Here is a 23,191-nt window from a genome sequence, read left to right as displayed (position 1 = left end):
AGCTGCTAAGCCACCTCTCTAGCATGAGAGCAGCCAGCGCTCTTAGCTGCAGAGCCACCTCTCTAGTCCGAGAATCACCAGTTTTATGTGATGATGAGGACTGAACCCAGAGCTTCCTGCATGCTAGCTAGGTAGTCACTCAGCCGTCTGAGGCACATCCCCTAAAACCCTGCCTCAGTACATTTTATACACAGAACAAGTGACTTTTGTTAAAACAAAGGTCTAAATTAGCCCACATTTCTAGAGGCCAGAAGTTGAAGGGCAGGACAGCAGCCTGGTTTTGTTTCAGACTACCCTTTGCTTTATCCTAAGGTGCAGAAGGCGTCTTAGAATCCTTGTGCCAGCTCAGGAATTTCTTCCTCCTATTACAAAACCACCAAAAGCAACCTGTGAGGTGGGGGCTGCGCTAACTATCACAACCTCGTCTAATCCTAGCTGCCCGTCAGCTGCTCTGCCTCAAATACCCGTACAGTGAATTTGAGAATCAAGTTTCTAACAGATGAAAGTTTTAAGCGGCACATTCCAGTCTTAGCAATACCCTTTAGTGGTGTGAGTCCCTTCTGCGCACCAGCAAGGCTTGCAGGCTTGGATTCCTGGGGATCCACGGATAGGCCCTTACATATCAGAGGAGCACAGATGTGAACAGTGTGCTGTAGGAAGCGAGTATGAGCAACGGGGTTGGTAGGATTTGAACTCCTGAAGAGCAGGTAGCGTCTGTCCATCTGTGGGGATGCTCAAGAGAGGGAAGGGGAGGACGTGCCTTCTGTGGAGCCGCCGGGGTCTGGGGCAGAAAGTTTACTGCAGTAGCACAGGCAGCAGCATTGAACATGATCCTTCCTCTATTTGATTGCGACAATAAATGAATAATTTAGTGTGGAGATAATGTGCCTTTTCTATTTATGTCAACACTTTTTAAAAAGATGAAAATTGAGTCCTGACAGGACTAGAAATAGCACAAGAAAGATTAAAGATATGAAATTTCTGGAAAATTGGAAACTCTGGGTCAGGAAACTCATTCTGTGGATAGGAACTACACTTAGCTAAGGATAATAAAAAAAAAAAAAAAAACTTTCCACTGTGTCCCTTCCGTAAAGGTCAAAAATCTAGGTGGCAAGGCAATAACATTTTATTTCAAGCATTTAATTGTTAAAATTTTCCATTTGGTGATTTTTTTTCTTACTTTTTTTTCTTTTGATTTTTTTCTTAAAGTTATACATATAATAACAGGCTTCCTTAATGTTTTAAATTTTTTATTTATTAGTATTGTGTGTATCTATATGTATCTTTGTGTGTGTTCATGTGTATGTCTGTGTCTGCTTGTGCATGTCTGTCTATATGATTGTGTGTGCTCTCAAGTACACATTTGCACACCTGTGTGTGTCTGTGAGTCTGTATATGCTGTGCATGTGGAGGTCATAGGTCAACTTTTAGAAATCCATTCCCTGCTTCGCTGTGGGTTCTAGGAGTGGGACTCAGATTATGCTAGTGCCCACATGGCTGGCTTGTGGCTCCCCTAGGCTCCTTTTGGTTTTTGCTTTAGATTTATTCATTTTATTATTTACTGTGTATGAGTATTTAGCATGCATGTATATCTGTGGCCTGCATGCCTGGAAGAGGACATCTCTAATTCCCGGTGAGCTAGGATGTGGATGCTGAGAATTGAACTTGGGTCCTCTACAAGAATAACAAGTGTTCTTAATCACTGAGCCAACCCTCCCAACTCCTAGATTTTCTGTCTTTGGATGCTTTGAAAGTTTCCCATTTCTGGCAGCTAATTAAGGTCTGATCCAACTCATCTCAGTGAATTTGTTCTCAGTGTGGTCGCTTTCACTGTGGGGAACACAGAGGCCTTCAGCCCTGCTGGGAGTTGAGTAGACCAGACCTGGTCTCATGGGCTATTCCTCTGGTCTAATGATACAGTTTAGCTTCAACTGTCCTATTAAAAAAAAAAATGGGCTGGAGAAATGGCTCAGCAGGTAAGAGCACTGACTGTTCTTCTGAAGGTCCTGAGTTCAAATCCCAGCAACCACATGGTGGCTCACAACCATCTACAGATCTGATGCCTTCTTCTGGGGTATCTGAAGATAGTGTACTTACATATAATAAATAAATACATCTGTAAAAAAAAAAATGGAGATCTGGCCAGTTGAAGTCATGCATTCCAGGAGGAAAGAGGAGAGGCAGTAAAAAGATTACAAGTTCCAGGCCAGTCTACATTTAACCGATAGCGTCCATCTGTTCCTTTTTAAAAAGGATCTTTAGGTTGCTGAGATGGTTCAGTGGCTAAGAGGACTTGCGCAGCTGGCAGGTATAGTGATGAACACCTTTGATCCAAACACTTAGGAGGCAGAAGGAGGCAGCTCTCTGGGAGTCTGAGGGCAAGACTGGTCTACAGAGAGAGTTCTAGGACAGCCAGGGCTAAAAAGAGAAACCCTGTCTTACTGTTGTAAGATCAGCCCCCAGCATTATGTAAGGTGGCTGCCTTTAACTCTGGCTCCAGGAAGTCTGACTCCCTCTTCTTATCTCTACAGGCATGTGTGTATATCCCACACAGATACACATTCTTTTTAAATTAAAATAAAATATTTTAAATGTAAATTTAAACAAACATGTTTACTGAAGACAGAATGTGGAGCAGGGTGGGCAGCTAGACTTGTGTGCGAGCCCTCGCTCTGGCACACATAACTTGTTCGATTTTAAGCAAATTCTAGCTTCACCTCTCTGTAAACCAGGAAGTGTTCTAGGCTTCTCTTCTTTCCTGCAATGTGGGAGGAAGAAACAGACAACCTGACATTGAACGCAATACTGAGCTAGCAAAAATAGTTGGAGCTGTAGGAAATGACTGGTGCTCAATTGTTGACCTACATCTGGTTGGACCAAATATTTAAGGTGACTTATGTGAAACAGGTAAACAACCTAGGGACACTCAGCAAATGGAAGTTCTCACATTTCCATTCAGGCCTTTACCAGTTATTCTCAACTCCATAGAAGACATTCTGCCCAACTCATTCTGATATTTGTAGGACAAAAGAGCAGGCACAGGCTCTGCACAAATCCATTGTTGTCCAGGTGACCTGAGATGGAAGTTTATCCATTTGAAGGTTTCTCTTTCTTTCTTTCTTCCTTCCTTCCTCCCTCCCCTCCCCCTCCCCCCCCTCTCTCTCTCTTTCTTTCTTTCTTTCTTTCTTTTACCTGAGACAAGGTCTCTATGTGTATAGCCTTGGCTGTCCTGGAACTCACTGTGTAGACCAGGCTGGCCTGGAACTCAGAAATCCGCCTGCCTCTGCCTCCCAAGTGCTGGGATTAAAGGCATGCACTACCACCGCCCGGCTTATTTTTCTTTTTTTAAAATGACACTTGTCATTTTAAATGACAAGTGACTTCCCTTTTATATCTGAACTTCAGTTCTCTGGTCATTGGCTAATGGTGCCTCCTGAAAGTCTACTCTTAGTAAGACAGCCCCTGGGAAGTTGCCACCCAGGTGTGGCTAATAATGTTGCATTTCCCTTTATTAGAGGCATGATCTTAGGACTCCTGGGCAAAGCTGAGAGGCTCCACTGTGAACCCAGGATTCCCGTTTCTGTTTGCAAAAGCTCTTCTGGAGAACTTCACTATAGTTCCTACAGTTCTCAGAGTGATGTATGCTAAAAAAAAAAAAAAAAAGTCCCTTCAGGATAACTTTTTCAGTACCTCTATTTTAAGAAAAGGTTGGTGGCTGAAGCCACATACTAGAGACACCTTGGTCCCTAAATCAGAACTCCTGACTTGTGACTTGGAATTCTTCCAAATGGAATAAGTATGCTGTTTGCTTTAACCCCTGTCCAGGAAACATGGCCAACCTCAGAATACTTAGAATAAATATTTTTTTTAAGATTTATTTTATTTATTTTATGTGTATGAGTACACTGTAGCTGTACAGATGACCGTGAGCCATCATGTGTATGGCTGCTGGGAATTGAACTCAGGACCTCTGCCAGCCCCACTCGCTCTGGCCCTGCTCGCTCCGGCATAATTCACTGTAGCTGTCTTCAGACGCACCAGAAGAGGGCATCTGATCTCATTACAGGTGGTTGTGAGCCACCATGTGGTTGCTGGGATCCGAACTCAGGACCTTCGGAAGAGCAGTCAGTGCTCTTACCCGCTGAGCCATCTTGCCAGCCCCTAGAATAAATATTTACAGAGGGGCTGGAGTATAGCTCTGTGGGAGAGCATCTGCCTAGCATGTGCAAGGCTCTGGGTTCCAACACTAAAATAATAATGGTAAGAATTAAATGTCTATGTACCCAATAGAAAGGTCAAAATAATAATAGTAAGAATTAAATGTCTATGTACCCAATAGAATGGGGTTGATAAAGTTTTTGTTTTTGAAGATAGTATCTCATGTAGCCCTGGCTGGTCTTGAACTCCCAAAGAGCTGAGCATGACCTTGGACTCTTGATCCTCTTGCCTTTGCCTTCCATGCATTGAGGTTATAGTCAGGCATTACCATGCCAGGATTTATGTGGTTCTAGAAATTGAACGCAGGGTTTTATGCATGCTGGGCAAGCACTCTACCCACGGAGCTATGTTCCTGGCCCCAAGGTTATCTTTAAATATTACAAGTAAGATTTTGGGTTTTTTTGTTTTTGTTTTTGTTTTTGTTTTTTTCGAGACAGGGTTTCTCTGTGTAGCCCTGGCTGTCCTGGAACTCACTCTGTAGACCAGGCTGGCCTTGAACTCAGAAATCTACCTGCCTCTGCCTCCCAAAGTGCTGGGATTAAAGGCATGCCCCACCACTGCCTGGCTACAACTAAGTTTTGATATCTTATATTTGTCAGACTGAAACTCTAGGATTAAGATACACATCAAAGCCACATGGTGGAGGTTCTGGCCTTTAATCCCAGCATTCTGGAGGTATAGACAGGCAGATCTCGGAGTTCAAGGCCAGCCTGGTCTACAGAGTGAATTCCAGTATAGCCAGGGTTACACAGAGAAACCATGTATCAAAAAACAGAAAGAAAGGGAAAAATAATCAAAGGAAAAATAAAACAAAGGAAAACATAGACACATAAATATAAAGTTAGGAGAAGAAAATATAGGAAGTACAAGTAGATAAAGAGGAAAGCTTTTTCTCTCGACAGCCTTCTCTTCATGTGTAAAACAGTTTTAGAGAGTTAAACTCCACACTCTTATTCAGAAGCCTTTATTTCTTTATAACCAGCCCCCTTTCCAGACTCTGCTCTTTAAATATTGAAAGGTGGCATTTGGATGGGGACCACAGTGACTAACCCTCTGCAAACATTGCTTCCTAGGTCCTCTGGACCCCTCAGGTGTTGTCCAATGGCGTCCAGTTCTCTAGAGTCAGTCCAGATGGTGAGGAAGGCTACCCTGGAGAGTTGAAAGTCTGGGTGACATATACCCTGGATGGTGGAGAGCTTGTCATCAACTACAGAGCACAGGCCAGCCAGACCACTCCAGTTAATCTGACCAACCATTCTTATTTCAACCTCGCAGGCCAGGTAGGTGAACTTACTTCTCTGCTGTAACCATAGAGAGGGGTGGCTGGGGAGACCAGCCCATCTTGGAGACGAACTCATGCTCTTGGTGATCAAAAGGGCCCAGCCGAGTATCTGGCTTTAAATAGATGCTCAGTAAAACTGAAGTCATAGAGGATGAGGGAGTGAAATGTCATCCTGCCAAGGGAGGGAAGCAGCTGTCTCCCTGCGATGCTGACAAGTGTTTTCACAAATTCCCTTTCATCTTGTTGACATTTGCTCTCCTTGTTCTTCTGCTCCCTCCAGAATTACTCCCATCTAGGTGCCTTCCATCCTTAAACATTGGAAATGAGCTTGTTTGCCTCAGCACCTCTAAAAATGCCACAGGTAGTGTGTGTGTTCAGGCTGTGTGGTCCCACAGCCTCTCCCAGAACTTCTGGTTGTCAGTCTTGTCCTGTGTGGTAGGTACAGTGGACAGGGCACTGGGCTTGCATTTAGAAGACCTAGGTTTTTAATTTATGAGACATGGTCTTAGTTTCATAATAGTAGCTACCTTGGTTGGCAGCACTTTATGAAGTTGTGGGTGAAAATATTGAAACCATCCTAGGAGCAGGACCCTGAACAACATCTGAGAATCGTGTAGAACCACTGATAGTTTCTTCCCTTGGTAGCAACCCCCTGCAAGCTGAGTAATGGCCTCCTGTTTACCCTGTTAAAGAGGCTGTCCCATGGTTCAAAAAAATGTAGAGCCAAACTGCAGATTCTATCTCTATGATTTCCTCCTCATCTCAAGAAGTCAGCTTATCTGATCACTTCGGTCACACTGGCACAATTTTCTGAGAGCTGGTGGTTACGACCAGCTGGCGATGGCTTCCATTTTCACCCTTCATTGGGACTTCCTGCTGATTGGCTGGTGGTAGTTTCCTAAAATAGCAGGTTCTTACAGGATCTCCAAAGTTCAGAATAACAAATACGACTCTTTTTCCATCTTTGATTTTATTTTTTTTTAATTTCTTTTTTCTTTCTTTTTTTTGGTTTTTATTGTTGTTCTCTCTTTTTTTGTTTCATCTTCTTCCATCTTTGATTTTCATCAACCAGTTCTTGGTTGTTTTGTTTGTTTGTTTGTTTGTTTTTGTTCTTGTTTTCCAGGAGGGTCTCACTTCATAGCCCAGGATAGTCTGGGACTCACAGCCATCTTCCTGTCTCAGTTTCTCAGATGCTGGGGTTACAGGTGTGAGCTGCCATGCCTGTCTTCTAGATTAAATACATAGAATTTTCTGTTTATTTATTGTCTCTGTGCTCAATGTTGGGGATTCTCAGGTGGGGGTGGGGAATTGTGTTTCCCAAAGACTGGAAAAGGTATGAAGGCTGCGGGTGCTTGTTGCTTTTCTCTTTCTGTCCCAGCCTATGCCTACTGCAAAACTCAGAGAACATGTTTTCTATTGAGACTTGACCTAAAGAGCCATGAAAAACACCTCAGAGATGGAAAGCCAGCAGCGCGGTTCTGGTATGACTAGAGACATGTGCCTTCAAGGACCCATTTTCTTCTATGTATCCTTTTTCCTTTTGTCTTAGTTACTTTTTATTACTCTGAAAAGATACCATGGCCAAGGCAACTTATAGAAAGAAAGAGTCTGTTGAGAGGGACAGTTTCAGAAGGAGAGTCCATGACCATCATGACTGGGAGCGCGGCAGCAGCAGCAGGCATGTAGACATGGCCCTGATCCACCAACAGGAAGCAGAGAATGAGAACTAACTGGGAACGGTTATGGCTTTGGAAACCTCAAAGCCCACCTCCTGTAATAACACCTCCTCCAACAAGGCCATACCTCCTAATCCTTCCCAAACAGTTCTACCAACTCAGACCCAAGCATTCAAGTGTATGTGTCTATGCGGGCCATTCTCATTTGAAGCACCACCCCTTCCTTGGTGGTTGGGCTTTTTGTCTTCAGATTTGTTCCCTTGTAGTCACAGAATGACTGCTGTAGCTCCAGAAGTCTCATCTTTGTATGCGCATCTCCACAGGTAAAAGGCTTCTTCCCTTGCATATCTGTACTGTTTTCTTTTTTTTTTTTCTGAGAACAAATAGGACATTGTCTAGAAGCATCCCCACAGGCTTTGCTTCACTTTCATCAGCCAAAAGTGTGACCCATGCTCTACCTAACCCAACTGCCCACGAGGAGATTACTACAGAACAGTCATCTTCAGAGGCTGGTGAGGGCTCCTCTTCCCTCAATATACGAACTAGCCCACATTAATCAGCAAGTCTGATTTCTTCCAGGAGGAAGGGAGATGATGGAGAGGAGTTGCTGTGACTCTTGGGTAGAAATATTTTGTCTGTTACCTCCTGCAAGAGTCGTTCAGAGCTAAATTAGTCAGTAGTCATGTCGATGTACCAGAAGGTCGTTAAGACCCATGCTAGTCATAATGGACTAAACATGAAAACAGTATAGTTACAACAAGCAACAGTCAAGGGAAATTACCAGGAAAAAAAAAAACCACTGAGCTCAGAGATCGGTCTCAAGGTCTGTTTGGGAACCAGTGTTTCGTGGCAAGTTTTCATGAGCCTGGGAAGGAAGTGAATCTGACAGTAATCTTCCACCAGCCTAGACCACTGCGTTTTCCAGACCAGAAGACATAGAAGATATGCTTCCTTCTCTTCAGTGAAGAAATGTCTGGGCCGTTCAGAGAACAGGCTCCCAGTACACATTGCCTCTCCTCACCCTTCTTAGTATCTCAGACACATCCATTTGCTGCATGGCTTTTATGTTGGATTTCTTCTTGCCATAGTGCTTTAAAAAAATTTTTTTTTGAAGGAACAAAAGAAAGAAAAGCCAGTCAAGGAAATTCCTTAGCAGCTTTATTCCTCTAGTGAAAGCGGGGAGGATAAGGCACATGTTCATCTACAGGAGAGCTGTCTAAAGGCAGACAGTGCTCTAGCCTACAGTGCAAAGGACCACTACAGGAGAGCTGTCTAAAGTCAGACAGTGCTGTAGCCTATGGCACAAAGGACCAAGCCACTGATCTGGTAATGGGCACACTCAAGAGCAATTGTGCTATGAAGTAGATGGAAGCCATTAAAAAATGTCTACTGAAGGATGCCGTTTATGTGAAGTTCCAGAACAGAAGAAATCAGTCTATAGCAATATAAACCAAAACTGTGTTCTGGTTATAAATAGGTATTTATCTCTTTTGAAGAAGTGGCATCTGAGAGGCATGCTCCTGGAAAAGGAGAGTAAAGATCTGGACACAGGCTGGGCGGGGATTCTAGAGAGTGGGCATCTCCACCAGGCTTCCCTCGTTGAGTTAGCAGGGTTGTGTCTTTCAGGACTTGTGCTCAGAGGGCAGTGGAGGAGGCAGTGAGCTCGGCTCTGTGTCTGGGGACTCTTCTGCTCTGTCGATGGACTCGGTGGCTTCTGATCTCATGCTCCGAGGCTTCACACCCAGCCGCCCATGCTAATTCAGCAGCCTCCAGCAGTATCTATCATGAAAGCCATGTCTGCTGTGTTAGACACGGTTTCCTGAGGCTCTGAACTTTGGCCTCTCTTCTCAGAGTGACTCATTTGATTGTGCAGCCTTTGTCTCTCTGGATCAATGTCCGCCCAGCTCCTGTTTGCCTCTCTGGAACCCGGCAGAACTTCTGCTGAGCTTCACTAAGGGTTTCTTAGAATTGGCACTAACATTTTGGGGGACCTAATTCTTGATGGTAGCAGGGGTGGTCCTGTGTAGGTAGGATGTTTAGCAGCTTCCTTGGCCTCTTCCAGTTTAGAAGGCAGCGAGCAGCGCTATGTTTCCAGACATGGCAGATGGCCCTCTCTAGGGCCAAAACCTCGGTTTAGCTGATTTTTGAGCAATCATAAAAGCGAAAGCCCACGCTTGGCTTCTCTTCCCCATTTTTCACTGTGTGGCTTTAAGATACTGAAAAAAAAAATACTGCTTATATGTTTGCATATTATAAAAGTATTTTCCAATTTACAAACAGCATATCACCCTAATATAACCTGTACCTGTACCTCAGAAGGGCCCTGGGAAAAGTGTCTCCCAAGGTCTACCAAAACAAGTAAGGTTCGAGAGACTGCGATCTCCCTAGAGACACCTATCAAGAGCCAGAACTGAGTCAACCCTGAGCCTCTGACCCCTGGCCTGGGCTTCCTAGACCAGTTGGTTCCAACCCAAAGAATAAACTCCCAGAAGCAGGGCCTGCGATTCTGAGTCCTGTTGCATGGCAGGGAATATGTCCTATGGATAGGAGCTAAGCGGGGCAAGGATGACAGATGGCTTTCTCTGAACCTGAAGTGGTCTCTGGCTATGCAAGACTTGTGTACCTCCCTCACTTCTTTTTATCTTGTATGTGAGAGAGTTGAATACTAAGGTACCTTTTTTGTGCTGAAAATTGTGTTTATTTACATGTACATATAGATATACACATGCTTGCTGTAGATCATGTATGGAGGTCTGAGGACAACTTACTGGAGTTGATTCTCTCCTACCCTGTGGGTCCTAGGACAGGCTTGTCAACAAGTTCCTTTACCCACTGAGCCACTTTGATCACCCTACAATTACATTTGACAGTTTCTTCCAAACCTGTCAATAGCTATATAGAGGTTCTATCTACTTACCTTTAAGTGACCTAATTAATCATAGCCATTGGTCAGCAAGCGGTCAATGCTTGAAGACATTTTTGCAGAAGATATAAAGTGAATATGTAAAATAAAACCCAGTAGCCAGCCATGGTACACATTTTTAATCCCAGCACTCAGAAGGCAGGGTCAGGTGGATCTCTGTTGGTTTGAGGCCAGCCTGGTCTACATACAGTTCTAAAACATCAGGGCTTCTTAGAAAGACCCTTTCTCAACCCTTAACCCCCCCCCCCCACTCAAGAAAAGACCCAAGTAGTACATCTTCTTTTTCTCTTCTCCTGCCCAGGGCTCCCCAGATATATACGACCATGCAGTCACCATTGCAGCAGACGCGTATTTGCCTGTGGATGATGCTCTGATTCCAACAGGTCAGTGGGTCCAAACGATTATGTTGTGTAGAGCCATGGTTCTCAGCCTCAGAAAGCTTGTTACTGTGTGAACCGTTTCTGTGTTCACCTTCACGAGGTGAAATCCTAGTAAAAATGGTAGTTTAGTTAACCAACATGGCTAATGCCAGTCTCCTCAGTTTCCATATTTGTATCACATTTACACAAGAAGTTAACAGGGGGCTGGAGAGATGGCTCAGCGGTTAAGAGCACTGACTGCTCTTCCAGAGGTCCTGAGTTCAATTCCCAGCAACCATATGGTGGCTCGTAACCATCTGTAATGAGATCTGACTCCCTCTTCTGGTGTGTCCAAAGACAGGGGCAGTGTACTCACATACATGAAATAAATAAATAAATCTTTAAAATAAATAAGTTAACAGGCAAGGGGAGTTGATGAAAGGTATAACACAGATACATTCGTTTTTACCCACATTACTATAAATCTGAAATTCTTTAAAAAATTCAAAGTGGAAAAATCATGTGAGAAATGGCTTCACTTTTACTGGACAGAGAGTCTTACACTAGGAAAGACTGTGTGTGTGTGTGTGTGTGTGTGTGTGTGTGTGTGTGTGTGTGTGTGTGTATTCTTTAACACAGTGGGTTTGTGGTTTATTCTTGCAAATTTAAAGTTTTTACAAGGGTATTAGGCATGATGGGTGTCTTAGTTACTGTTCTATTGTTGTGAGGAGATACCATGACCAAGACCAAGGCAACTTATAAAAGAAAACATTTAATTGGGGGTTAAATTAAATAAGTTTCAGAGGGTGAGTCCATGACCATCATGATGGAGAATTGCAATAGCAGGCAAGTATGGCACTGCAGTTGCAGTGAGAGTTTATATCTGATCCACTTGGAATGGAGGGGGGGACAGAGGGAGGGAGAGAGGGAGAAAAAGAGGGAAGAAGGGAGAGGAAGAGAGGGAGAGAAAGGGAGGGAGAGGGAGAGAGATGGGGGAAGGAGGGAGGGAAGGGGAAGAAAGAGAGGGAAAGAGGAAGGAAGGGAGGGAGAGAGGGAAGAAGGGAGGGAGGGAGAGAGGAAGGGAAAGAGAGGGAGAAAGACAGGGATTGGACTGGTTTGGGCTTTTGAAACCTCAAAGCCTACCCCCAGTGACACACCTTGTACCTGCTAATCCTTCCCAACAAGTTCTACTGACGGGGATCAAGCCTTCAAAGCTATGAGCCTATGGGGCCATTCTCATTCAGCCTACTGTAGGAAGGGGAGGGGCCAGTGAGATGGCTTAGTAGGTAAAGGTGCTTGCTGTGCAAGCTTGACCTGAGTTTGATCTCTGGAACCCACACAGACATAGAAGGAGAGATCTGATTTCACAAAGTAGCACTCTGACCTTCACACACAGGCCATGGTGCATGTTCACCCATATATGTATCAAACACACACATACCTACACAGTGATAAAGTTTAAAAATTTTACAAGAAAAAAATAAGTATATGGGCCTACATACTGAACAGTGTTAACAGCAGGAACTAGATAGGGGATGGGAAATTCATAAAGACAGTGGCTGTAAAGTTAACTGGAAGTTGTATATGGGGCATACTCATTTGATCTCAGCACTTAGAAGGTAGAGGCAGGGAGATCTCTGTATTACAGACCAGCCGGGGCTTCCTAGTGAGGCCCCTTCTCTCACTCAACAACAAACAAACCCAAAACTTAATTGGGGAAAGATGCTTGCAGAACTTCCATGTCACCTTATAGATTCCACCCATTTCATTTTCTGAACTCAGAAAAACATAACTTTTCATTTTCCTTCTCTCCCCTGCCCCGCTCTACTGGTCAAAGCCTGAATATGGCTTCTCTGGCACTCTGAGCGTTCTTTCTCTAAAGCCCCTACCCCCTGAGCGTTCTTTCTCTAAAGCCCCTACCCCCACCCCTCCCAGCCATACGCTGCGTGTCAACCAGCATTATGAAAGGCGTGGCCTTTCTTATCTTCTTCCTTTTAAAAAATGACTTATTTATTCTTACTCTATGTGTATCTGTGCTTTGGCTATATGTATGTCTGTGTTGGGGTGTCTGATCTCCTGGAGCTGGAGTTACAAACAGTTGTCACCTGCCATGTGGGTGCTGAGATTTGAACCTGGGTCCTCTGGAAGAGCAGTCTGTGTTCTTAACCAGTGAGCCATTTCTCCAGGCCTCTCGTCCTCTTCTTCCTGGCAACTGCCAAGATTTACAGCTTGCCTACCTTATTGTTTTTCTCTCAAATTTGAATAAAACAGTACCTAAGTTTAAAAAATAATAGGCGGGTAGTGGTGGCTAGTGCAGCACACCTTTAATCCCAGCACTCAGGAGGCAGAGGCTTCTGTGAGTTCAAGGCCAGCCTGATCTACAGAGCAAGTTCCAGGATAGAGCTACACAGAGAAATCCTGTCTCAAAACCAGTATAAATAAATAAATGTAAAAAATTTTTAAATGGAATAATTTTGAAAAGTTGAAATAGACTAAAGTTTTTGGTATCTCAGCTTTGAATATTATCCTGGTTGCTAAGCTGGATTTAAAGGCTTTTCTGTTTATCCCATTAATGTTTCATCTCCTGATATCTATGTGACTCAGTAAATGAGCAGGAATAAGCAGGCCCATCTTGTCCTAGATGCAGAATTATTGCATTACAACATTAGAGCAGTGGTTTCTGTTTGTGACTGATAAGGGAGAAGGTAAACCAAGGAGCTTATAAATGCTTCACATGAAACAGATGCATTTATCTGTGCACATTTGTGAGTCATCTTATGCATCCTGTTGGGTTTTAATCTAATGAAAAACACACCTGAAATGTGTCCTGATTGGGAGGGGTGGAGCACGGTGGAGCCTAGCTTGGAGTGTAATGGAATGCATAAATGTCTCCTCTGCCTCAACTCTGCACTGCAAATGCTTTCGGGGGTGATGGAAAATCCATATGCCTGTCCCACTTAGTTACTATAAAGAACAGAGAAGCTCCTACAGAGGAGTCCAAGATTTCCTCTAACTTTTGCAGATTTATTTATTTTATGTGTACCAGTGTTTGCTGTATCTATGTTTGTGCAACATGTGTGTGCCTGATACCTGAGGAGGTCAGAAGAGGGCGTTAGATTGTGACCTAGTGTGTGGATGCTAGGAACTGAACCTAGGTCCTCTGCAAGAGTCTCAAGTGCTTTGAACTGCTAAGCCATCTCTCTGCTCTCCATGACTCTTAGCATAAACAAAGCTCCATAGCAAATGACTTAATTCTAAAACCAGCCCAGAGGGCCCACCCATCATTCCATCATCCAGAAATGCTCCATGTCCCCTGTGCTGGGAGGGCCAGCAGTTATTAGCCATCTAGTAGAAAGGGCAAAACAATTATCTATGAATATGGAAAATGTCAGGATGGCGTACACATACTTTGTTAGATAGGGAAGGGAGGTAGATGAAAATGAGCAGCCTGAGCAGAAGAGGAAACATCAGGATGAGCCCTAGAGAAGTGCTGTGTTCCAGAAGCACCAAGACTGTACCAGGTGCTGTGTGCCCTGGAGAAGTTAGCTGGGCTCATGTCAGCTTTGCTCTAAGCTCGGTGCAATTTCAGCCTTGGATTTACTACTCTGAAGGAGCTCAAGGCAAATCCATACTGAGCGAGCAGGCACACAGATGTACCTCAGTCTAGCTTTGAACTTCCAGGGCTGGGAATTGATGTGCAGTAGCTAGACATCATAGTGGTTTGTCATTGCTGCTGCTGCTGTTTTGCTTCAGTTTGTTTTGTTTTTGGGGATAGATCTTTGTGGTTTTGGTTGTTGGAGATGGGGGTGTCTCTGTGTAGCCCTGGCCATCCTGTAGACCAGGCTGGCTTTTAATTCAGAGATCCGCCTGCCTCTGCCTCCCAAGTCCTTGGTTATGAATATCTTTTACTCTATAAATTATATTTTTACCCTCCAGATCATCTAATTTCTACCTTAAATCCTTGCTTGTATGTTTATTTTTCAAATCTCTCTTTCTAGGCCAATTGTTAATTTCACTTGTAGTTGAGAGATAGGAAGATCTCTACTTCCATCACTATAGAGGAGATAAACCCAGCATCAAGTACTTTGTAGCTGATAACCAAGCTGTGTCTGAAAAAGTGACTCCTGCAGAAGAATCAGTAGTGGGTTGGGGCTTGAGAGATGTTAAGGCAATATTTTAACCATGAAGCTTTTATTGTATCATAAGCATTCCTTAAATTTTATGGATTTGTCTCAGGTATTTAATCTAATTATAATTTTTAAAAGATTTTTTTTTGCTTTTGTTTTTCCAGACAGGGTTTTTCTGTGTAGCTTTGGCTGTCCTGGAACTTACTCTGTAGATCAAGCTGGCTTCGAACTCAGAAATCCACCTGCCTCTGCCTCCCAAGTGTTGGGATTAAAGGCGTGCACCACCATGGCCTGGCTTTTTATTTTCATTTTCATTTTTATTTTTTCTAGACAAGGTTTCTCTGTGTAGCCCTGGCTGTCCTGAAACTCACTATGTAGATCAGGTTATCCTCAAACTCAAGAAATTCATCTGCCTCTGCCTCCCAAGTGCTAGAATAAAGGTGTGTGCTACCACCACCTGGCTTTTGTTGTTACAATTTTTAATTATTATTTGTGTGTGTGTGTGTGTGTGTGTGTGTGTGTGTGTGTGTGTGTGTGTGTGACTGTGGGTCTTCTGGAAGGGCAGCCCTCTCTCAGTGCCATCTCTTCAGCCTCTGATTATAATGTCTTTGGTTTTAGTTGCTTAACTGCAGATCAACCCAATGGATGCTGTGGGGTCCTGTCTAACATGCAAGACAGTTCCCACCACAGTCCTTCCCTTTTTGTGGCTAATCATTTATACTTACATTTACGTTTCAACTCTTTATCTAACCTGAATCTAAACTGTTTTGAAGGGAGATGCTGATGCAGATCTAAACTCTGGGGGCACTTTCACTCTGGTTAGACATGGTAAACAATTTTTTCAGATGAGGAGAGAACTTGTGTGCTGAGACAGTAGCGCTTTTATTTTACTGTAACAGTAATAATAACACGGTGGCTGGGCTACTGTGCTTCCCTGTGTGTGTTTGGGGAGGAGTCAAGTCCTGTTCTGTGTTTGTATGTTTCCTGCTTACTCGCTGGATGGCTGTCACATAGAATGGGACACTGTGGTGTACAGGCACTGAGGCAAGTGTGACAGAATGTTACACTCCAAGCTCCCACGTAAACCTTTACCCCAGGCATCCTCGGGGCCCCTATTTTACTCCTTTTGGCAATTGTAGGGGACATTAAAAAATGACTCCAGCCCTTTTGTCCAATAAAGCATAGAAGACAACAGCCTATGAGTCTGGCTTCTCCATCCTCTCCTTTGTCTGGTCTCCAACTTGGAGAGGTTCTCCTTCTTCCCAAGTCTGCAACAGTAGGGACATGCACAGCCTTCAGTGGGGCCCAGCAAGATGATTTAAAGTCACCCTTGCTTTCTCTGTAAGAAACTGTTACCAGCCGGAGTTCTATAATACAAACAAGCAATGTTTCTTATGTCTTCATTGTTCGACTACAAGATTCTGGTGTCTTTGCTCTCCACTTGAAAAATAAATAAATGAAAACCAAGGCAGGTGGTGGTGGCACAGGTCTTTAATCCCTGCACTTGGGAGGCTGAGGTAGGAAGATCACTTGAACTCAAGAGTTCAAGATCAGCCTAGGCAACATAGACCCCAGGGCCAAAAGGGAGTAAGAAAAAAAAAAGGAAAAAAACGTACATTAAATAAGACAAATATTTGAATAAAGTTCATTGCCTACCTGTCAAAACTGTTCCACGGGATGATGCTTGGCACTTCTGAACTCACGGCCATTGGTGGTGGTGACTTCTTTCTTGCGCCTTGGCAAGCTGCCCTTGTTCAAGGCGTCTGTGAGGCTGAGAGCTCCTTTCAACCCACAGCGCAGGCCAGCAATCGATTGCATGTTGGCAATTAGCCACGCTGTTTCCCCAGAGCAATTGTTTTAAGCTTCTTAAAACAAACAAACCCCAAGCCCTTGCTGCTCATGAAACATTTACTCTTTGGTAGGACGTTGAGAGTCTGCTGTCATCGGGGCATCTAAGGTCCTCTTAAGTGTGTTTGCTTTGTGTACTATAGCAGATCTAGCTCTGAAATGAAACTCCTAGAGGCCATTTATAATAAAGGACAGATGATGTTAACAGTGTTCAGAATAGCCAAGCAGTGGTAGCACAGGCCTCTAATCCCAGCACTCAGAAGGCAGAGGCAGAGGCAGGCAGATTTCTGAGTTTGAAGCCAAAATGGTCTACAGAGTGAGTTCTAGGACAGCCATGGCCACACAGAGAAACCCTGTCTCAAAAAAGCAAATGAACAAACCCCAATGTCCAAACTAGAGAAAATTTCTGTTTCAGACTTTTTTCTCATGTTTATGTGTATGTGTGATGTGCATACATGTTTGTATACATGTTTTTACATGTGTGTGTATGTGCATGCTGACATATGTGCATGAGGAAGCCTTAAGTTAGGATTGCGACACAGTCTCTAAATCAAACCTAGAGCTTGCAGATTATGCTAGGAGTCACCCTAGCCAACTCTCAAAGAGGATCTTCTGTCTCCTCCTTCCAAGTCTAGAATTGCAGGGAAGCCAGTTCCTCTACCAGCATTCACATGGGGGTCTTAATGTGGATTCTCACACTTGCGTAGCAAGCCCCTTAACTACTGAGCCATCTTCCTGACTCCAGTATCTGAACTTTGTTGGGTTTCCTGCTTTAGCACCTGATTCTAGTGCCCTGTCCCCCAGCAACAAGAGAAAACTGGTACCTCCTTAGGTAGTAAGCCAGCTCACTATGAGCAGCATGTAAGAGAGTGTAACCCAGAGATGAATTCAATCCCAGAGTTGGAAATCCTGCGTTGTACCCTTTCGTCTTACAGAATGGAGGGAGTAGGAGGCAACATCACCATATACAACTCTGTTTAGTTTTTGCTGCATTCTGTCTGTCGTAGTATATGAGGAATTAAAAAAGCAGAAATTAATGCTTTGGCCGGCTCATCATCTTACAGTAACATTGGGGGGGGGTATTTGTTTTCTTTTATAAGTTTAAAACTCCTCTCCTTAAGAAAATATACCTCTTATTTTTTAAAAGCTTCACCCAGTTGGCTCTGTCCTGTACCCTGCCTGCATTCACCTGCTGTTCTTGCTACAGTGAGTTTTGGAAAGCTCATTCTAAGATTATGTGAAAGCAGCCCCATTTTGCCCAAATTAGAGTTCTGGTAGGAGAGGCTTACAACAAGGCTGTTCAGGGAGACCCAGCTAGATATGTAGCAGTAAATTGTTAAGGTCTGCTTTATGCTCCTGGTTGGTGTGTTTAAGGCTCTGTACCCACCCAAGAGCTCTGGATTCACGAATGAAAGACACGCACATGCAACCTTTATTCAATGTGCCTTAACTAGCTCAGTGGCTGGGCATTTCCAAACCCCTCACAGCTAGCACACACTCCCCCCAGTATTCCTGAGTTAATGCTTTCTAAATCTGTATTTTATCTTTGCCGCCCTGCTTCCTTCCGCAGCCCTCCCATGGAGGCACTTTCCCTTTGCACCTACATTTCGGCCGTTTCACCCTCCTGCTCCTTCATGGAGAGGTCCGTCCTACACCCATCTCATGGTGGACTCCCTTCTCCTCCCTCCCCTTCATTTCTTGCCCAGAAATCATAAAAATCCTGCCTCTGTCCCTCTGCCCAGCCATTAGCTAGATGTTTCTATTTTATTTTAACTTCTTTTCATTCAGCCTACAATCTGTCAGTAATTTAATTACTTCTCTAGGGTAGATCTGTCTTTCCCTAAGAAATAAAAAAAAATCCCAAGGTTGCCTCTTGTTTCCAAGATGTTGCCAATGAGCACTGACAGTCATGTGCTAGCATGTGGCTTAATCTTCTCACAGACAATTCCTCGAGACTCCATTTGATCCTAAAATAATTCCTGAAGGCCTAAGTGTTTATTTCAGTCATCCGTAGACCATTTTTCTTTTCCTTCCTGCATCCACACTGTCCTTCCATCCTTAGGCATCAAGTCCTGCTGATTTTTAGATTCTGATATTCCTCGAGTCTCTTTAGTCTTTCACATTGGTTATAGGACTCTGTCTATCAGTGCTCTCCTGGTTTAAGCATCTTACATACATTGTGGGAACATAAATTTTGATCAATAAATGAATGGACAAGTGAAAATAAAACCTTAAAGATTTTTTCTCCTTCTGGCTCCTAAATGCATCTGAAATGCAAATCTTATTTCAATAATTACTCCTTTAAAATATTTTTGCAGGGTCTGGGCATGTATGAAAGTTCAGAGTTTGTTCCCCAGCACGGCATATACTGTACTGGGACACACCTCTAATCCCAGCACTCAGGAGAAAGAGGCAGGGTAGTCATAAATTCTTAGTCACCCTTGGCTACATAGGAAGTTTGAGATTAGCCTGGGCTATGTGAGACTTCATCTTAAAACAAACGACACATGCACACACTACAGTGCGTACACACACACACACACACACACACACACACTTTCACGCTGTTACCCAGCCTAGACACTACTCACTTTTCCAGGCTGCTCTGCCATGCCTTGCTCACACCTCACCAGTCTCTGAACTCCTACCCCCATCCCATGGGGACCAAAAACACTGGCTCTACCTCCTAAACCCCCTCTCACCCTTCAAAACTCATACACTTTCTCCTTGCCCGTCCTTCCCAACCTTCTCCAGTGCAGCTTTGTTTCCTGTGCATGGTTTTGGTAAGGTTTGGTGCCTTGTAGAGTTTCTTTTTTTCTTTTTTTCTTTTTTCTTTTCTGAGACAGGGTTTCTCTTTGTAGCCCTGGCTGTCCTGGAACTCACTCTGTAGACCAGGCTGGCCTCAAACTCAGAAATCTGCCTGCCTCTGCCTCCCAAGTGCTGGGATTAAAGGCGTGCGCCACCACCACCCCACTGTAGAGTTTCTTACCAGTTCAGATCCCTCTCTCTGTGTCCCTCCACCTCTGAAGATGTTCTTCAGACATCTATCAGGATAGTTGTAAAACCAAGAAGGATTGAATGTCTTTGGTTTAAAACTAGAGAAGCTAACCTAGGGCTGGTGAGACGTTATACAGGTAAAGACACCTGCTCCCAGCTCGAGGGCCTGAATTCAGTCCCGGGGTCCCATGAGGTAAAAGAAGGAAATCCGCTCCCACAGTTGTCCTCTGATCTCCACATGTAGCCTTTACACACACACGGTGACATGTGTGCATTCCCATGGACTCCTATACACACAAAGGCACACACAGAAGAAAATGTTAAAATAAGTATAATAGGACTGGAGAGATGGCTCAGAGGCTAAGAACACTGGTTACTCTTCCAGAGGTCCTGAGTTCAGTTCCCAGGAACCACATGGTGGCTCACAGCCATCTATAATGAAATCTGATACCTTCTTCTGGTGTGCAGAAATTTATGTAGGCAGAACACTATATACATAGTAAATAGATAAATGTTTCTAAAAAATAAATATAATAAAATTAATATATACATTTAAAACAAGGGCTTGCTGTATGGCCCTCACTATATATAGATTCAGCTGGCTTCAGATTTACTGAGATCTTCCTGTTTCTGCCTCCAGAGTGCTGGGATCAAAGGTGTATGATACCATGCCTGGCATATAATTTTTTTTAAAAAAAGAAAAACTAATCTATGCTAAATACAAAAATTAAGTCAACTAAGAATTAACCTGTCCGTCTTAGGAACAGCTCTCTCCCAGACCTAACCTCCCTTTGAAGCTATTTTGTTGTTGGTGGTGGTTTTTTTTTTTTTTTTCAAGATGGGGTCTCACTCTGTAGAACAAGCTGGCCTCAAACTCACAGAGATCCTCCTGCCTCTTCCTCCTGAGTGCTAGGGTTAAAGGTGTGTGCCACTGTGGCCGGCTCCTTGCCGCTGTTTTAAATGGTCTGTTAACGCAGCCATGCCCTCGAGTCAGCGGAGAGCCAAGCACTCTGGTCCTTCCTTGGCCACCAGACATGGAAAATCTGAAGAGATGAATGCTGACATCCTGTCCCACATCTAAAACTCTGACCCACAGACCACATGGGATGTTGGCCAAAGTGTCCTGAAAATCTTATCAAAGAATGTTAGGGATCCAGGAGCTCCTGAGAGCCCATGGCAGATCCTGTGTGAACCGGCCAAGCCATCTGGGTCTGCACAGAGATTTCTTGTCTTTTCCCCTGTCTTACAGTCATGGTAGAAGACGGCCTTCTGGGAAGAGCAATAGTGTTCCTGTGGAGGAATTTCAGGCGGTATTGGATGTTTAATTTCCTCTTGCCCAGTTTATCACAGCTGCACCACTTCTTTTTTTTTTTAACATTTATTTATTTATTTTATGTGTATGAGTACACTGTAGCTGTACAGATGGCCATGAGCCATCATGTGGCTGCTGGGAATTGAACTCAGGACGGCCCTGCTCGCTCAGGGCCCGCTCCCTGTCATAATATACTGTAGCTGTCTTCAGACGCACCAGAAGAGGGTGTCAGATCTCATTATGGGTGGTTGTGAGCCACCATGTGGTTGCTGGGATCCAAACTCAGGACCTTCGGAAGAGCAGTCAGTGCTCTTACCCGCTGAGCCATCTCACCCCCCCACGACTGCACTTCTAGATTCGAGCTAGCAGGTGAGCCAGCTAAAGGAGGGTGTTGCACACCAAGAAAATCAGTGTCCCCCAAATTCCACCAGAGAAACAGCAGCAGTGAGTGGCTCAGAGTAGAGCGGCTGCTGCTTCTGCTTGATCCAATGCGTGGACTGGCCTTCACTGGTCCCTCAGCTCACTCCAGGATTCAGGCGTGGGCACTCAGACAGGATAGAGCTAGCAAGCACATTGGTCCACTCTGCAAGTAGAAACCAGAGCACCGTGTGTCGGCCCTGCAGATCTGAAGACAGCCCTTCCAGCTCCTGTTACTTCTTTTTCCAGTCTCCATCTCCAGGTGGTAATAACAATTACCTACTGTGTGCCAGGTACTCTGTCAGACCTAGGGGAGCGATGTGAAACAATCTGCTTAAGTTCTGCCTACACTATACAGCAGTGTCTGTAGCACAGGGTGTGTGTGTCCTCAATCAAGAGAGGCTGCAGTCACAGAAGTACAGGCAGGCCTGAAGGGATGGCTCAAGGATAAGAACACTGGCTGCTCTTCCAGAGGACCCAGGTTCAATTCCCAGCGCCCGAGTGGCAGCTCACAACTGTTTGTGAGTCTCGTTTCAGGGAATCTGTTGCCCCTTTCTGTCCTCTGCACAGATATGATAGGCAGACATCCATGCAGGCAGTGCACAGATCTGACCCACAGACATGCATATAGACACATAAAAATAAAGTACATGTGAGACTGGCACTAAAGCCAGGCGTGGTGGTACACATCTGTAACCCCAGCACTCTGGAAGCTGGGACAGCAGGTGGTTACTGAAAGTTTGATACATAGGAAGTTCAAGGGCAGCTCCAGATGCCTCTATCTAGATAGGGAGTAGCCTATATCTAAATAGGGAGATGATAGATAGATAGATAGATAGATAGATAGATAGATAGATAGATAGATAGGAAAAAGGCTAGCAAGATGGGTAAAGACATTTGTCACCAAGCCTGATGACCTGAGTTCAAGCCCTAGAAGCCACATGGTAGAAGGAGAGACCTGACTCTTGAAATATTTCCTCTGAATACCACATGCTCACTGTGGCATGCATGTGTCTACACTCATATACTCAATGTATATCACACATACACACATGCACACAACAAACAAACAAATAAAGCAGTGGCACTATATAAAAAAAAATATAGGCCTGTGGCAGTAGAGCTGCTTGTTCTAGACCAGGTCCTGCCTAAACAGCACGCAAGAAGGTCACTGAGGACCCAGGGGCCCTTCTTGAGGGCAGTGATGCTTCCCAAGGGGACACATTTCTGAGGACCTCTCCACAGAATGGTCCAAGAACAGCTTTGTGAGCCTCCAAAATAACTCCCAGAGCTATCTGTGTTCCCGGCTAGAAAACACATCACCCACTGCTACAAGACTGGCGAACATAAGTCGGCCGGCTGGAAATTTGGCAGGAAGATAGCTCAGAAGAAAGCGCTGGGCCAGGCTCCATGTACTTCCTGTGAAAATTGCAGGCTCACATCACGTGAATTTGTCATAATGGAAGTTATTTGCTAGAGCTCTGATCATTACCCACAGAGTTCTGACTTAACTCTCATGCCTCCCCCTCCCACGGGTCCGACAAGGGTGTTCAGAGCTTCTCAGGGCCATTTATTCCAAAGAGGATGAGGAATAACGGGCTTTGAGTGATGCAGCAGAGGCTGGCCTAGTTTCCAGAGCAATCTCAGGTTCCTACAGTGCCCACTGACTTCCATACTATCTGAGACTGGGCCATACTTCGAGAATAGAGCCCTAGAGAAGCTCCCAGGAAGAAGCAGCATCTAATGGGGCTCGAGGTGTGCTAGACATTAATACTTCCGGTGTTACTGAGCACAGGGGTGAGGCATTTTTGAGAAGTTTTTTAGTGTCTCAGAATCTACAAATAAGGAGAGTGAAGTAACCCAAGCATGGAATGCTGAGGCAGGGTGGGTTTTTGAGTAATACAAGGCAAGGGCTCGAGTGGCAAGTTTTTAAACCTATGATTTATTTATACTTTATGTGCATTGATGCTTTGCTTGCACAAATGTCTGCGTGGAGGTGTCAGATCCCTTGGAACTAGAATTATAGACAGAT

General features: G+C 44.4%; 1 protein-coding gene across 1 annotated transcript in view; it reads left to right on the top strand.

Annotated features, from left to right (window-relative positions):
• The window catches only part of Galm (galactose mutarotase), a 55,752-nt gene that overhangs the window by 14,127 nt on the left and 18,434 nt on the right, over positions 1–23,191 (top strand). The window contains exons 3-4 of the mRNA XM_031356344.1: positions 5,292–5,498; positions 10,401–10,482. Coding sequence (XP_031212204.1) covers positions 5,292–5,498; positions 10,401–10,482 — 289 coding nt within the window. The remainder of the gene's footprint in view (positions 1–5,291; positions 5,499–10,400; positions 10,483–23,191) is intronic.

Source organism: Mastomys coucha, unplaced genomic scaffold (genome assembly GCF_008632895.1).
Source record: "Mastomys coucha isolate ucsf_1 unplaced genomic scaffold, UCSF_Mcou_1 pScaffold6, whole genome shotgun sequence".
NCBI classification, from domain to species: Eukaryota; Metazoa; Chordata; class Mammalia; order Rodentia; family Muridae; genus Mastomys; species Mastomys coucha.
This window is presented reverse-complemented; position numbering and strand designations above follow the sequence as displayed.